This window comes from Cetorhinus maximus, chromosome 19, assembly GCF_964194155.1.
Source record: "Cetorhinus maximus chromosome 19, sCetMax3.hap1.1, whole genome shotgun sequence".
NCBI lineage: Eukaryota > Metazoa > Chordata > Chondrichthyes > Lamniformes > Cetorhinidae > Cetorhinus > Cetorhinus maximus.
The window spans coordinates 94,931,390-94,948,732 of record NC_135897.1 but is presented as its reverse complement, the minus strand read 5'-3'; the positions used below and the strand labels follow the sequence as shown (position 1 = coordinate 94,948,732).

General features: G+C 43.0%; 1 protein-coding gene across 2 annotated transcripts in view; it reads left to right on the top strand.

Annotated features, from left to right (window-relative positions):
• abcf3 (ATP-binding cassette, sub-family F (GCN20), member 3) overlaps nucleotides 1-17,343 on the top strand; it is a 144,413-nt gene that overhangs the window by 51,891 nt on the left and 75,179 nt on the right. For both annotated transcript variants that reach the window (XM_078564404.1, XM_078564405.1), the window contains 2 exons: nucleotides 5,144-5,266; nucleotides 13,823-14,089. In XM_078564404.1, coding sequence (XP_078420530.1) covers nucleotides 5,144-5,266; nucleotides 13,823-14,089 — 390 coding nt within the window. The remainder of the gene's footprint in view (nucleotides 1-5,143; nucleotides 5,267-13,822; nucleotides 14,090-17,343) is intronic.

Sequence of the window (17,343 nt, the reverse complement as noted above, 5' to 3'; positions counted from 1 at the left end):
ACCATCCAGGACAAAGCAGCTCGCTTGATTTGTACCCCTTCCACAAATGTTCACTCTCTCCACCACTGATGCACAGTGGCAGCAGTGTGCACCATCTATAAGATACACTGCAGGAACTCACCAAGCCTCCTTAGACAGCACCTTCCAAACCCATGACTGCTCCCATTTAGAAGAATACATCGGAACACCACCACCTGGAAGCTCCCCTCCAAGCCACACACCACCCTGAGTTAGAAATATATTGCCTTTCCTTCACTGTTGCTGGGTCAAAATCCTGGAACTCCCTCCCTAACAGAGCTGTGGGTGTACCTACACCACATGGACTGCAGCGGTTCAAGAAGGCAGCTCACCACCACCACCTCAGGGGAAATTAGAGATGGGCAATAAATGCTGGCCCAGCCAGCAATGCCCACATCACATGAATGAATAAAAAAAAACAAAGTGCTTTTAGGGAGCTCCAGGATTTTGATCCAGCGATAGTGATGAAACGGCGATATAGTTCCAAGTCAGAATGGCGAGTGATTTGGAGGAAAGCATGCAAGTGGTGGTGATCCCCATAAATCTGCTGCTCTTGTCCTTCTAGGTGGTACAGATCATGGGTTTGAAAGATTTCCCACCACTATTTCTAGCTTTTCAACATTTGGAAAGTATCTTCTATCTTTTTAGGTTCAGTGTCTACATTGAATTCCATATGCCATGGTTTTTCCCATTCACTAAATTTATTAACATCGCTGTAATTTTATGCTTCCATCTACACTGCTTACAATGCTGCCTATCTTTGTCATTGGAAAACTTGAATATGTGGCTTTCTATTCCATAATCTAAGTTATATAGTTGAGGCCCCAACATAAATCCTTTCAGGATACCGCTAGTAACATCCTGCCAACTAGAATAGCATTCCACTATCCCTCCCTATCTACTCGACTAGTTTCCTAACTAAATCAATAATTTGCCTTAAATTCTACGAGTTTGATCCATGAGCTTCAACTTTAGCTAACATTCTCTTAATGAGGGATTTTATCCAATGTTCTCTTGGAGTCCATATAAATAACATCCGTAGACATTCTCCTGGCCACTACTTCAATCATATCTTCAAAAATTTAATTCGGATTTGTCAGTTGCGACCTTTAACTTACAAATCCAGGCTGGCTCTCTGCTCAACTAAAAATTTTCCAGGTGTCCAGTCACTCTATTCTTAATTATAGACTCCGCTAATTTCCTGACAACAGATGTTAGGTTAACCGGTCTATAATTCTCTGGTTCCCCTTCTCTTGCCTTCAGCCAAGTTATTAATATATGTTATCAATACGCTGAGACCTCAATACAGATTCCCAGGAAACACCAATAGTCACATCCGCAAATCGTGGAACGGGCCCAAGGGAATGAATGGCCTGCTCACGTTCCTGTGTTATGTTTCCTGCTGCTCCTCATGTTTTACCTGTCAACCAATTACCAGCCCATGTCACATGTCTACCTCCAATTCCTTGCGCTTTTATCTTTGTTACTAACCTGATTAAATGCCATCTTGAAGTCTCTATAGACACTTATCCATCCATTACACTAATAGATAAATCAGACTTGAGCCACCCATTACACTTGCCTGCCATCTTGAGTGTTTCCTGAGCTTAATTTTATTTAAGATATATTTAAAAAATTACAAAAACTGTGAAATGTCAAAGCAGCAGGTTCAGAACATCAAGACAAGTTTACAACAGACACCAAACAGGCTCTGGAAGGCTGGAATGGCTTATCAGCAAGATGGGTGAGGCCGGGGCACTGGGCCCTGGGTAGATGTTGTGATGGGAAGGTGGTTGGGTTGGTATTCTGTAAAAGCAGTGATCACATTTATATGATGCTGTATCACATGGCCAATATATCTGAATTATTTACCCACTGAATTGTTTTAATGTGCAGTGATTGCAAATTAAGCAAAATGTGGTCAAATAGGTCCGAGTGCCTTTTCATCTGAACTAATCTTGTGTAATGTTCCCCCACCACCTCCACTCCCCATACATTAAGTTTCTCGTCACGTGCCTCTAACACAACCATGCAACATTGCAAACAAATTGTAAAAATGTTATTAACAGGCCTAGCTGCATTGTGTGATTGATTCTAACTAGTCAGTGTCACAGGTGCCAGTTCTCAATGTTGAGTCACTTATTTCAGCCCTGCTGTTGTGGCAAGACAGCAAACCAGAAACAGGCACTGCTTACAGGGGAAGGAAAAGTTGACTTGGTGTCAGCTCCAGGTTGTGCTTATTCACCTGTCAAAGAGTAACATTGATGCAGTGTTGTGAGGAAGTGCACAGCACAGGGAGTATAGTGCCTTTTTAAAAAATTTTGTTTTCTCACCAAAAATAAATAAACCATGGCCTTATTTCAGCTCCTCTAAGCACATGTTCTGCCTCTTTGAAATCACCCAGCAGGGATCTCATTTGTGCTTTGCCTGCTTCCCATTCCCACTGTTGCTGGCAGGCAGACTGACTCCACTGTTCCAGAAAGAAGCAGCGGAACATTTTGGTCAGAAGCCTTGTCTGTGATATTGGGCATGAGGATCTGGAATCCTCCTGAACTGATTAAGGGACTTGTAAGATATGGTGTTCTCCTTCACTGACTCTCACTCATCTGTGGAAAGTCAGTTTGCCTTGCTAAAACTTCATTTATATTGGTATTTAAAATGAATAGATAAGTGGTTGTATTTGCTTTGAGCATCTCAAGGGCAGTTAGGGATGGGCAATGAATGCTGACCTACCAGAGACGCCCATATCCCATAAATAAATGAATAAAACTTTGTATGCTGTTCCTTAATGCTGGCTGAAATTGTCACTTTGTTTTCAAGTGACGTATATAATATAAAATTAAAATATCTGGAAGATTTGAATGCTGAAAATGTGCAGTCTCCCACACATTGTTTCATTTTCCTCTCTTAGATGGACTGTTCAAATGCGTTTCTCCCCTAGAAACTGTCAAATCGCACTGGGTTAATGGATAAACTTCAAAGACTCCTTTGAAGTGTGTTTTTTCCTGGAGCTGCTGGCTTTGATGTGGCTTCTGAGCTGACAATTTCGAAGCTTTTTTGCACGAGATATTGGAAAAACATTCCTGTTCTAATATGTTGATGTTTCTTTTTGTTCTTTATTTTAAGCAAGTAAGATTGTTGATTACTCGTGGTGCCAAATTCTGGGATTATTTCTGGGGCACGGGGAAGTTCGAGACTTGCCCGAGTTGCAGCATTCTTTGAACTTTTCAAAATAGGGTGTTTGTTCCATTAATCAGAGCTGGAATCAGTCGCAAATCTCCAAGATGAAAGGACAGTGTGGTAAACTAATAACCGTAAGTGAATATCTGGTACTTCCTGTGGCTCAGTGTTTGAATGTGTTGCCTGATGTGGTACAGAGCCATGCAGTCCAAATTAGACATCCTGCACTGTTTGACTTTAGGCTTTTGCCAGATATTTTTCTCATGGTCAGCACCAACAGCAATTCCCAGTCCCATGAGCCAAATTGTGTGACTTCATACACACACTAACTGCTGACCCAGTCGTAGAAGAGATAAACTTGATACTCTCATTAGTTCACTGAATTAGCATGCACTCTCTATTGTCGGGTAGCAAAAAATAAACATGGACAGATCTCATAATTTAACCTATAAACTACAGATAGCTTTATTAAAGGAGAGATCAGCTCCAGGCAGGGTAACCAGGAAATCTGGAGCGAACAATCTGACAGCGCAGATGCAAGCGAGGTAGATCGCAATATCCTTAGCATACCTGTGGAAGCTGACCCCATGGCACAGGGCGAAGGATGGATCTGTGTAGGAAGGGAAGCCATTGCTCGAGATTGGTAAGTGTGCTACCAAGCAACGGCAGTCACATGGGGCTGGATGATGACTGTGAGTCGATAGAAGAGGATGGTGTCAGCCAACATGTCAAATGCTGCAGAGATGATGAGGAAGGATAATCCACCACAGCGATAGTGCATGTTGCTCATGACTTCTGTTGGGGCTCTTGGTGCTGTGGAAGCTGGATCTTTAATAATTCATTTATGGGATGCGGGGATCGCTGGCTAAGTCAGCATTTATTGTCCACCCCTAATTGCCCTTGAGAAGATGGTGATATGCTGCCTTCTTGAACTACTGCAGGATTGGACAGCTTTGAACAGAGTTTTGAGGGAGATTGTTATGGAGCAGGGAGGGAACAAAAATTTAAAGAACACCGGAGATTGACAATAGGGTAGCTGTTAACGGGCTTAGTGTGGTTTTCTTGAGGGGGGGTTATAACAGTGATGATGACAATGGCAATAAGCATGGGGTAGTAAGAGGAAGGTCGGTGATCAAGCATCAAATATCCAAGACATATAAGGCCATTATCTCAAAATAAGCACTCAATAAAGGGGAAAACTGGAAAAAACTTGTTTCTACAAAGAGCTATTGGAATGTGGAATGCCTTGCCACAAATTGTAGTCGATGCTAAATCAGCTGTAGGACTCAAAGGGGCCTTTGATAATGATTTAATTATGAAGAATATGAAAATCATGTGGGGACTGCAAGATAGGTTCATTGTTGGCAGTAAGGACCAAATGACCATCTCTTGTACTAGTGGGATACCAGATATTCACTTAGGAGGAATAGAAGAATATTTAGATTCGTAATACATGTTTACCGCACTGACCTTTTATCTTGGCGATCTGCGACTGATTCCAGCTCAGATTGATGGAACAAACACCCTATGTTGAAACCTTGGGCAAGTATCAAACTTCCCGTGTCCCAGAAATAATCCAAAAATGTGGTGCCATGGGTAACCAAGAATCTTACTCTTTTAAAATAAAGATCACAACCAGAACATAAGAAAACAGCAAAATCCTAAAGCAGGAACGTATTTCCAATATCTCGTACAAGAAAGCTTCTATTTGTCTAGGACAATTGACAGCTATTCAAAAACTGCTCTGGTGGTATAGGTGAGGTCAGCATTTTGTAGTGTCGGGAATTGCAGGCATCAACACATCACTTCCAAGAGTGGCCCATTGACAAGATCCTACTTGTGATTGTAGCCTATGACAAATAATTCAGTGAATGATGCTCGGCTAGTAATGGCTTTTCTGTTGTGTTAGCCTTTGGACGTAAGGTTATACTCTAATTTGTTCCAGGGTTCTTGAGGAAGCCTCAGCCAGCCAAGCTTCCAATAAGAAGGAAAGCCGCTTGGAAGCTTCAGGAAAGAACAAGTCGTACGATATTAAAATCGAGAATTTCGATGTCTCCTATGGAGACAGGTGAGTATCGCTGCTGCTGAACACTGAACATATTTGGTTCTAATTGATAGAGATTGATTGTCATGTTATCCAACCATTGTTGTATCAGATGGTAGAAGGTGAACTAGATGGACCTTGATTTATTTTTGTCCAGCAATTCCTACGTACTATATATAATGGCCATTGTGTGAGAGATGCTCTGATACCTTTCCTTTGACCATTGGGTGATGGAAGAGGTACCTCTCTTGTCCTGGCCTCCCATGTTTATACAGCAACAGTAATAACTTGTATTTATTTGGGACCTTCAACATACCTAAGTAGCATTTTGGGATGCCTTATTATGTTATAAAGCAAAATTTGACACTGATCCATGTAAGGTAGATGGTCAAAACCTTGGTCAAAGAGGTAAGTTTCTAAGGATTGTCTTAAAAGAGGAAAGAGCGCTAGTGAGGTGGAAAGGTTTAGGGGCAAATTTTTTAGCTTATGGCCTAGACAGCCGAAGGTTCAACGATCTATCGTGGAGCAATTAAAATTTGTCTTGTTCAAGAAGCCAGATTTATATTAGCAGAGACATCCCGAAGGATATCTGGAGAAGCTTGCAGAGATAGGGAGGGTGAGGCAATGGAGGGATTTAAAAAGCAGGATGGGGATTTTAAAATCGAGACATTGCTTGACTGGGACGTGAGCACGGGGGTGATAGGGGAACAGGACTTGATGCAATTAAGGTCTGGATAACCTCAAGTTTATGGAAGGTAGAATGTGGGAGGCAGACCAGGACTGCATTGGAATAGTCAAACCAAGAAAGAATGAAGGCATGGATGAGGTTTTCAGCAGCAGATGAGCTGAGGCATTGGTAGAGTTGGTTGACATTCTGGAGGGAGAAATGGGTAGTCTTGGTGATATTCTGAACCTTTATAAAGCTCTGGTTAGGCCCCAACTGGAGCATTACATCCCGTTCTGGTCATCACATTTTAGGGAAGACATGGAAGCTCTTGAGATGGTGCTGAGGAGATTTAGCAAAACAGTTGCAGGAATATGGGGTTTTAGCTACAAGATTAGGTTGGAAAGGCTGGGGTTGTTCCCCTTGAAGTGAAAGAGATTGAGAGGACATTTGGTAGAGGTATACAAAAATTATGACAGGCTTAGGTAAGATAGACCAGGAGAAACTCTTCCTATTATCTGGTGGTACAAAGACTAGGGGCCACAGATTTGAGGTTTTGGGCAAGAGATGCAGAAGGAATATAAAGAGGAATTTATTTATGAGACGAGTAGTAATGACCTGGAAAACTCTTACCCACCTGGGTGGTAGAAGCAGAAACAATCAAATATTATAAAAGGAAATTGGTGAGCACTTGAAGGAAATAAACTTGCAGGGCTACGGGGATGGAATGGGAGGGTAGGACTGACTCTGTGATGCGGACGAGTGTTTGAAAGGCCATCTTGGAGTCAAATGTGACACCAAGTTTTCAAAGAGTCAGATTCAGCCTCAGACAGTTGTCAGAGTGGAGTCAGCAGCTGGACAGTGGAGTTTATGATGATGGCCTTGGTCTTCCCGGTTTTTAATTTGAAGAAATTTCTGCTTGTACAGTGCTGAATGCCAGATAAGCAGTCTGACAATTTAGCAACAGTGGAGTGGTCAAGAGCAGTGTTTCTGCTGTCCTATAGGTCAGTAGTTCTTGAGCATTTTTGGTTGAAGGAAACCTCTTTAAATGGATCAGTAATTGCAGATCCCTCCCCTCCCATACAAATGAGAATTCATATTGAGTATTATATTGTAAGTGCTGTATGTAAACAGTGTTTTAATAATACTTATGAAGAATCAGGCATTCAGTGAGATGGGTGAGCCTGCTTCTCATTACAATCTGTCTATCCTTGGTGTGATGTTTGACATTGGCATTCATGAAATCATTCTTCGCACTCTGCTTGCACCAAGCCTGCCCCTGATCACTGCTCATTTTGCTTACTCACTACTCTTGACCATGATGTCCTGGGTGGGCACAAGCACTTTCATATTATTTTGCAGAGGGCCCTGCAAAGTCTCTACAGACCCCACAGTGTCCACAGACCCCAGTTTGATAACTCGCACTTATAGGTGTTGTCAGTCAGCAGGACGTGTAGCATAAAACTGTTCTTTCAGTAGTCCCCATGGATTACAAAATGAGTGTTGGCAGGCCTTGGAGCAGAATGGGCCTGGGAATTCCCACTGTTTCCAGTCCCATGCATCCATATGTTTGACCTGGTCTGTCACTATGTAAACAGGGTGATGGATTACGTGAGAGATAGCACACCTGCTGGCAGGTCACTTACCTTCAAGAACGTTGTTGCTCTCAGGAAAATTGCTTGTCCCTGCTCAATTACACAACATTGAGGTAGTTTGGGGCAGAAACCCTTGCGAAACCTCTTAGCACCCTCCGTATCTGTAGGAAGCCTTTACTGCGACAAATAAGCGAATTATGTTTAGTGGAACTATCATCAGGTGCTTAATTAGTTTTTGAACAAGCAGTTTGATATTGGATATGCTAAAATGCCCTGTGGAGCATTTTAAACCTTGTATTAAGAAGTGAGCACCGCAGGATGGCCAATTACCTTGTAAGTGGTGTATAAAAAGGAATAAATTAACAATGAATATTAATGCCCGGTCAGCCAGTGAGTTAGAAGCAGGGCGAGACTTATTGTTTTAATTTTGAGGCCCTGAACTCATGACCGCAACTGCAGCACTGTCTCCCGAGTACAGCAGGATTATTTCTCCAGCAAAATGCAGTGATTGAAAGATCGTTACATAATGCAACTTGTATGCATAAATACCAATTGCAGTCACTTAGAGTGGTGCGGGCTCCAGGTATGATTAACAGGGGAATTATCCAATCATCTCCATTCGGACTGGGATTTGTGATGTCACTATATGCAGCCATAGACTCATGAAGACACTCGTTGATTAATTTTTAAAAATTCATTTATGGGATTTGGGCGTTGCTGGCTAGGCCAGCATTTATTGCCCATCCCTAATTGGCCTTTTCAAGAGCAGCAGATTGTTGGGCCGTGTAACAACTGACCAGTAATGGTGGGGAAAGCAGAATCCACAACAGCTTCTAAATATTTGAAGGGTCTGGGGAAAAGGCAGGGAAATGGACCTAAGTAGATAGATGTTAGACTCATAGGCGTTTACAGCACAGAAGGAGGCCATTCAGCCTATCATGTCCACGCCGGTCAACAAAGACCTGACTACACTAATCCCATTTTCCAGCGCTTGGCCCATAGCCCTGGAGGCTATGGCAACGCAAGTGAATATCTAAATACTTCTTAAATGTTACGAGAGTTTCTGACTCAACCACCCTTTCAGGCAGAGAGTTCCAGACTCCCACCACCCTCTGGGTGAAAAAATTTCTCCTCAACTCCCCTCTTAGCCCTCTACCTCTTACCTTAAATCTGGGTATTGACCCCTCTACTAATGGAAATTCTAGGGAATTGGCTTGAACACAGTTGACAAAATGGGGAAAATTCAAGGGAATGGGGCTAAATAGCTTGTTTTGATAGCTGTCTTATACACATCGGGCTGAATGGCTTCTTGTGCAGTGCCAGAGCTGAATCAGTTGTTCTATACTAGATGTCTCCCCTGCAAACTTCAGCTTTTCCCAGGTGTATTTCTTTTAGAGCAAAAGCCTCCTGGGTTTTAAGTGCACCAAAATTACATCAGTGTTTGTTTGAATTATCTCACAATTGAACAAAATAAATAAGTTTAGTGCAATTCAATAATAAAGGCAAAGTATGATTTTGGGGGGGAAATTGGGATGTTACTCACAATATTCTTCCAAACCAAAAAGTATCTTTGAAATGGTGAGAAACTATAAAATGCTCATTTTCAAAGGGATTTGAATGCCCTTGTACAGAAACTCAAAGTTAACATGCAGGTGCAGTAAGCAATTAGGAAGACTAATGGTATGTTGGCCTTTATTGCAATGGGGCTGGAGTATAAGATTAAGGAAGCCTTGCCCAAATTGTACAGGGTTTTGGCGAGACCAAACCTGGGGTACTGTGTACATACTTGGCTCCATACCTAAGAAAGGATATATTTGCCGTAGAAAGGGCACAACAAAGGTTCAGTAGATTGATTCCTGGGCTGAGAGGATCTCCGATGATGAGAGATTGAGTAGAATGGCCTATACTCTTGGAGTTTAGAAGAGTAAGAGGTGATCTCATTAAAACATAAAAGATTCTGACGGATTTACAAGGTAGATGATTGCAAGCTGTTTCCCCTGGCTGGAGAGTGCTGAATTAGGGAGCATACTCAGGATAAGAGGTCAACCATTTAGGATTGACTTGAGAAATTTCCTTTCTCAGAAGGTTGAGAGTCTTTGGAATTCTCTACCTCAGAGGCCATGGATGCTCAGTCATTTAGTATATTCAAGGCTTAGATCAATTGACCCTTGGACTCTAAGGAAATTGATGGATGTGGAGATACGAACATACGCATTAGGAGCAGAAGTAGGCCATTAGGCCTGTCTGTCATTCAGTCAGGGCTGATTTGATTGTGGCTTCAACTCCACATTCCACCTACCCCCGATAACCGTTGACTCCCTTGTTAATCAAAGGATGGGTGGGAAAGTCAAGATTCAGCCATGATCTTATTAAATGGTGGAGCAGACTTGTGAGGCCATATGACCTACTCCTGTTTTTTTATGTTTTTAGTCCCCTCCATTTCCCCTGTATCCCTGATGGTTTGCAAAGGGTCCCCTCATTATCCAGTATTGTCTCTCTTTTAGGGAGTTATTTTAAAGGCATTGAGGGAGAGTGCAGTGGTGCATTCTGACCAATCTATACAGATCTAATGGTGGCATTTTCACTCAGTTCCATCCCCTCCTCAACCATTGGCAAAACTCCAACATGTTCAGCATGTTCTTTGTGTTCCTTACTTTTGATTGATGAAGCAATGACACAATTTGCACCCTTGCTAAAGCGTCATTTTAGTAGGGCCGAATTTGGTCAGTAGTTGTATTCAAAATAGTTTTTAAACATTGTTCCAAATGGAAGGCCTTTGATAGAGCAAATAGTTTGCACTGGCAGGACGGTCAGTAACCAGAAATACATTCATCATGATTGGCAAAAGAACCAGGAGGAAAATGAGATGACTTCTGCGCAGTGAGTTGTTTCAATCTGTGCAAGTGAGTACCGAAATAGGAGGATAAGGCAGATGAATGCATGACTGGACAGATGGTGCAGGAGGGAAGGCTTTAGATTCCTGGGACACTGGGACTGGCTCTGGGGAGATGGCACCTGTGCAAGCCGGACGGGTTGCACCTGAACAAAGCCGGGTCTGAGTTCCTTGTGGGGCGTTTTGCTAATGCTCTTGGGGGGGGGGCTTTAAACTAACTTGGCAGGGGTGTGGGAACCAGGAGAGAATATCAAGGTGCACAAAATACTGGGAGAGACAGATAGCACTAGAATAAAGAGTAGGAAGTTAATAGGTGGAGTCAGAGTAAGGGAGAAAGTGTTGAAGTCTAAATCAGGGTTACTATGCATGTATGTGAATGCACGGAGTATAGTAAATAAGATTGGGGAGTTACAGGCGCTGATTGCCATGTGGAAATATGATGTTGTGGCAATAACAGAGACCTGGCTCAAGGAAGGGCAGAACCGGGTGTTAAATGTTCCTGGGTACAAGGTGTTTAGGAAAGATAGGGCAGGTGAAAAGGAGGAGGGGTGGAGGTATTGGTTAAGCAGAGCATTGCAGTACTGGAGAAAGACGATGTCCCAGAGGGTTCAAAGACAGAATCAATTTGGCTAGAGCTAAGGAACAAAAAGGGTGCGATTACATCGCTTGGTGTAGTCTATAGACCACCAAATAGTGGGAAGGATGTAGAGGAACAAATCTGCAGGGAAATTACAGAGATGTGCAAACATTATAGAGTAGCTATAATGGGCGACTTTAGTTACTCGAACATAGACTGCGATAGTGGTAATGTAAAGGGCGAGAGGGGCAAGAGTTCCTAGAGTGTGTTCAGGAAAATTTTCTACAGCAGTATGTGTCCACTCTAACAAGAAAGGAGGCACTGCTAGACCTGGATCTTGGAATTGGTGATCATTGTATCATAAGGTTTAGGATGATGGTAGAAAAGGGAAACGGGTAATCCAAAGTAAGAATAATTAACTGGGGGGGAGCAAACTTCAATGAGGCAAGAACGGAGCTGGACCGGATAGACTGGAACTCAAGGTTGATGGGAAAAACTGTAGCTGAACAATGGGCTACCTTCAAAGAAGAAATGGTTTGGGCACTGTCAAGGTATATTCCCTCAGAGGGGGAAGGTAGGGCAAGCAAATCCAGAGACCCCTGGACGAAAAAGGAGTTAGAAATTAAGATAAAGAAGAAAAAGTGTGCTTATGACAGGTGTCAGGTAGAAAATACAATTGAGAATCAAACTTAATGCAGAAGGTTCAGAGGAGAGGTGAAGAAACAAATAAGAGAAGCAAAGAAGGATTAGGAGAAAAGACTGGCAGCTAAAATAAAGGGGAATCCCAAAGTCTTCTATAGGCACATAAATAGTAAAAGGGTGGTAAAAGGAGGAGTAGGGCCAGTTAGGGACGGATCTGCACATGGAGGCAGAGGGCATGACTGAGGTGTTAAATGAATACTTTGCATCTGTCTTTACCAAGGAAGTAGATGCTATCCAGGCCACGGTGACAGAAGAGGAAACTCTGTCACTACAAAGGCTCAAAATTGATATGGAGGAAGTGTTGGATAAACTGTCGGCACTTAAAGTTGACAAGGCACCGGGACCGGATGAGATGCATCCAAGGACGTTGAAGGAAGTGGGAGTGGAAATTGCAGCCTTCCCTAGACTTGAGGGAGGTGCCAGAGGACTGGAGAATTACAAACATTATGCCCTTGTTCAAAAAAGGTTATAAAGATAAGCCTAGCAATTACAGACCAGTCGGTTTAACATCGGTGGTGGGGAAGCTTCTAGAAACAATTATTCGGGATGGAATTAATTGCCATGTGGAAAAATGTGGGTTGATTAGGAAGAGTTAGCATGGATTTGGAAAGGGGAAATCACGGTTAACTAACTTGCTGGAGCTTTTTTTAAGAGGTAACAGAGAGGGTTAATGAGGGCAATGCTGTTGACATGGTGTACGTGGACTCCCAAAAGGCATTCAACACAGTGCCGCATGACAGACTTGTGCAAAAAGTTATAGCTCTTGGAATAAAAGGGACAGTAGCAACATGGATACAAAATTGGCTGAGTAATAGGAAACAGAGGGTAATGGGTAATTTTTCGTGCTGGAGGAAGGTTTGTAGTGGAGTTCTCCAGGGGTCGGCATTGGGACCCTTGCTTTTCCTGATATATAATAATAATCTAGATCTTGGTGTGCAGGGAACAATTTCAAAGTTTGTAAATGGTACAAAACTTGGAAGCATTGTAAACTGCCAAGGAGGACAGTGTAGAACTTCAAAAGGACATAGACAAGTTGGTGGAGTGGGCAGATAGGTGGCAGATGAAGTTCAATGCAGAGAAGTGTAGGTGATTCATTTTGGTAAGAAGAACATGGTGAGACAGTATAACATAAGGGGTACAACACTATAGGGGGTGCAGGAGCAGAGGGTCCTGGCTGCACATGTGCATAAGTCATTAAAGGTGGCTGGACAGGTGGAGAGCAATTAATAAAGCATACACTTTCCTGGGCTTTATTAATAGGGGCATAGAGTGCAAGAGCAAGGAGGTTGTGCTGAACTTGTAAAGGACAGTCGTGAGACCTTGGTAGGAGTATTGTGTACAGTCCTGGGCGCCACACTTTAGAAAGGGGTGATGCAGAAGAGGTTCACAAGAATGGTTCCAAAGATGAGAAACTTCAGTTATGAAGATAGATTGGAGAAGTTGGGACTGTTGTCCTTGGAGAGAGGATTTGATAGAGGTGCTCAAAATCATGAGGGGGCTGGACAGAATAGATGGGGAGAAACTGTTCCCGCTCGTAAAAGGATTCAGAATGAGAGGGCACAGATTTGAAGTGATTTGCAAAAGAAGCAATGCGATGTGAGGAAAAAAGTTTTTAACACAGCGAGTGCTTTGGGTCTGGAATGCGCTGCCTGGAAGTGTGGTAGAGGCACGTTCAATCAAGGCATTGAAGCGGACATTAGATGATTATTTAAATAGAAACAATGTGCGGGGTTACGGGGAAAAGGCAGGAGAATGGCACTGAGTCATAGTGCTCATTCTGACAGCCGGTGCAGACAAGATGGGCCGAATGACTTCCTCCTGCACTATAACAATTCTGTGGTTGTGACCTGGAATGCACTGCCTGAAAGGACAGGTGGTAGCAGATTCAGTAGCAATTTTTAAGAAGGAATTGGACAAATGCTTCTCCATAGAATCATACAGCACAAAAGGGAGCCCTTTGTGCCCAAGTTGACGCTGTGAAAGAGCAACCCAATTTGCCCTACGCTTCTCTCATTTACAGCTTTGCAAATTTTTCCCCTTCGATTATTTATCCAATTTCCGTTTGGAAGTTATAAAAGTTATTTGAACCTATTAAAATTTTGGGGGAAAGAACTGTATTTAAAATTTGTTCAATCTCTCTTCATTTCAGGAGCTTACTTACTGGTGCTGATTTGCACCTTGCTTATGGCAGACGTTATGGCTTGGTTGGTCGGAATGGCTTGGGGAAAACTACGCTGCTGAAGATGATGTCGGCGCGGAGTCTACGCGTCCCTTCACACATCAGCATCTTGCACGTGGAGCAGGAAGTGGTGGGGGATGAAACACAGGCACTCCAGAGTGTGCTAGAGTGCGACACGGTGCGTGAAAGCCTGCTGAAGGCAGAGAGAGAACTGACTGCAAAGCTGAACAGTGGTGTGTAAGTAAAGACCCGCAGAAAAAAGGCACAAGGGCTCTGTAAACATGCAGCGCTCAGACAACTGGGTTTCTCTCTGAACTACCCTGCTTGATGATTGAGGGCCCTCCCTGATCCAGTCTCATGGCCCATGTGTTGGCCCTTTTATTCTCATATTCCAGAGGTTTTTTTCCTTCGGGTTCAAAACCTCAGAACACACCTGTAGATGAGCTCACGGTTCCAATAGGCTGGTTTGTGCTTCTAACCTGTCTACTATCTGTGTAATTTGATACAAGCCCAATATTTATGCAGAACCTGCATTTCTGTCTTGCCTTTCATGGGTTCAAGATATTCCGAAGTGCTTCAAGCCAATGAGGTACTTGAGAATTATGGTCCCTATCTTGTTCTGGGAAACATGGCAGCCCTTATTTTATTCTTTCACTGTTTGTGGGCTTCACTGTTGGGCCAGCATTTATTGTCCATCACTAATTTCCCTTGAGAAGGTGGTGGTGAGCCACCTTCTTGAATTTGTAAACAGCAGTGAGCCATTGGTTTCATGTTTCATCCAAAAGACAGTGTTGCACTGCTCCCTCAGTACGATGTGAGCCTGCCTGAGTGGTAACACTCTCGACTCTGAAGTCAACAGATTGTGGATTCCAATTTCACTCCAGGGACTTGAGCACAAATTATAGACTGATAATCTGATATATTACTAGGTGCTGCACTATTGCAGGTGTTGTCTTTGGATGAGGTTTTAAACCACGTATGTTATTTCTCCCCAGTGCAGACATAGAGTACAAAAGCAAGTAAGGGTGATGAACCTTTATAAAACACTGCTTTGGCTTCGAATATAATTCAGAGGCCCAAGCTAATGTCATAGGGACACGGGTTCAAATGCCTTCATGGCAGTTGGTGGAATTTAAATTAAATCAGTTAATAAATTTAATTAATAATAAACATCTGGAATTGAAAGCTAACCACAATAATGTTGGCCATGAGATCATCACGATTATTGTAAAAAACCATCTGGTTCACTTATGTCCTTTGGGGAAGGAAATCTACCATCTTTATCTGGTCTGGCCTACATCTGACTCCAGAGACACATCAATGTGGTTGACTTTTAAACTGCCCTCAGAAATGTCCTAGCAAGCTATTCAGTTGTACCAAGCCATTAGCACTGTGGGTGTACCTGCACTGGATAGACTGCAGCGGTTCAAGAAGGCGACTCGCCACCTTCTCAAGGGCAATTGGGGATGGGCAACAAAGGTTGGCTTTCCCAGCGACACCCAAGCCCCATGAAAGAATTTTTTAAGATTTAAAAATTCTGGGCACCACACTGTAGGAAGGATGCAAGGCATTCAATAGGGTACACAAAAGATTCACAAGGATGGTTCCAGGGATGAAGGACTTCTGTTACAAGGTGAAGCTATGTTGTCCTTAGAGAGGAGAAGACTAAGAGGAGATTTGATAGAGGTACTCAGAATCATGAGGGGTCTAAACAGAGTAAATAGAGAAAAACTGTCCACATGGTGGAAGGATCAAGAACCCGGAGTTACCAATTTAAGGTAATTGACAAAAGAACCAATGGCAACATGAAGAACTTTTTTATAACGCAGGGAATGGTTCGAATCTGGAATGCACTGCCCGAGAGTATGGTGGTGGCAGATTCAGTCTTAGCTTTCAAAAGAGAGTTGGGTAAACACCTGAAGAGAAATAATTTGCAGGGCTACAAGGAAAGGGTTGGGGAGTGGGACGAGCAGAGAGCTGGTATGGACATAGTGGGCTGAATAGCCTACTGTGCAGCAACCATTTTATAATTCTATTATTCTATGTCCTGGTCATTATTCATTAGCCGTTATTTATTAGAAAGATATGCTGTTAGGGTTGAATTTGAATTGGGAGGAGGCTCATGTGGAGCACAAATGTCTGTGTAGACCTGTTTCTGTGCTTTAGACTCGAATTTAGAATGCTACGTGATCGGGACTCTGCAGTGAAGTTTGAGCCCACAACCTTCTGACCCTAGCTGAGTGCTACCTCCATGCCAAGGGTAATTAAAACACAAAAGGGAGTCATCACTGTATCTTTGCTTACTGCTTTTATCTCTCAATCTTTCTTAACTTTGAGGCACTCACTGGACGATGATTTGGGCTGTAAACAGCCAAACAGATTTATTAAGCTTTAAATTATTAGTAGCCTCGATACGTTAGATTTACAATAGTTACAGATGTAACGTTGAAGAAAAACTGCATCGGCTGCAGCGGATTTCAGTCAGCGAAAAGATTTCATCCGGTCATTCCCGTTTTGCAGCTCTCATACCAATGAGAAATGAATCACTGCTACAGCAAACATTCTGTTCTAAGGGGATATGAAGTGCTTTATTCACACGGTTTGATTGGTACTCTTCGACTATAGCTGCCCAATACCTGTGTGAGAAGAGCCCTACCAAATTAAGGGCTGCCTTTGCCTCTTTTTTTGGTCCATTCTGTAATCTGGCTCCTCTCAAGCTGTGGTGAGCTTCATGGAACTTGGCATTTTGCCCAGCTTTGCAAACTTCAGAGGAACACATGAATTGAAGTCAGCTATTGCGAACAGAAGAGCCCCAGTTTCTCAGTTGGTCGTCAGTATGAAGCTGCAACATAAAGAGCAGAAAATCCCAAATTTGAACTCCAGTTGGATTGCCTTAGGTGCTAGTACTGATCTAAATGCCACCTGGGCAAGGGAAGGGCAGAGGCACACCAGCTTGGGGTTAATGCTCCAGTGACCCCCTATTTATTATTTATTTGTTCCTGGGATGTGAGCATCACTGGCTAGGCCAGTATTTATTGCCCTTGAGAAGAAGGTGGTGAGCTGCCACCTTGAACAGCTGCATTTCACAAGGTGTAGGTACATCCACAGAGCTGTTTGGGTGAGAGTTCCAGGATTTTGACCCAGCGACAGTGAAGGAATGGCGATTTAGTTTGAAGTCAGCATGGTGTGTAGCATGAAGGGAACTTGTAGGTGGTGGTGTTCCCGCGCTTTTGCTGCCCTTGTCTTTCTTGGTGGAAGAGGTCGTGGGTTTGGACGGTGCTGTCCAGATGAGAAAGTGTGGGTGTGATGGTCAAATGAGTGTGGGATTGGGCTTGGCTTTGTACTGCTTGTCAATGCTCTTGGATGTGAAACACAATCATTAAACTGGAGTGATTAGGGTATCTAGCGCACCACATACTGTATTGCAGTGTAAGTTCTAGTGGAAAGAAAATGGGTAAAGAAAAGATGTACATTACCTTTGAGTTAGTAAT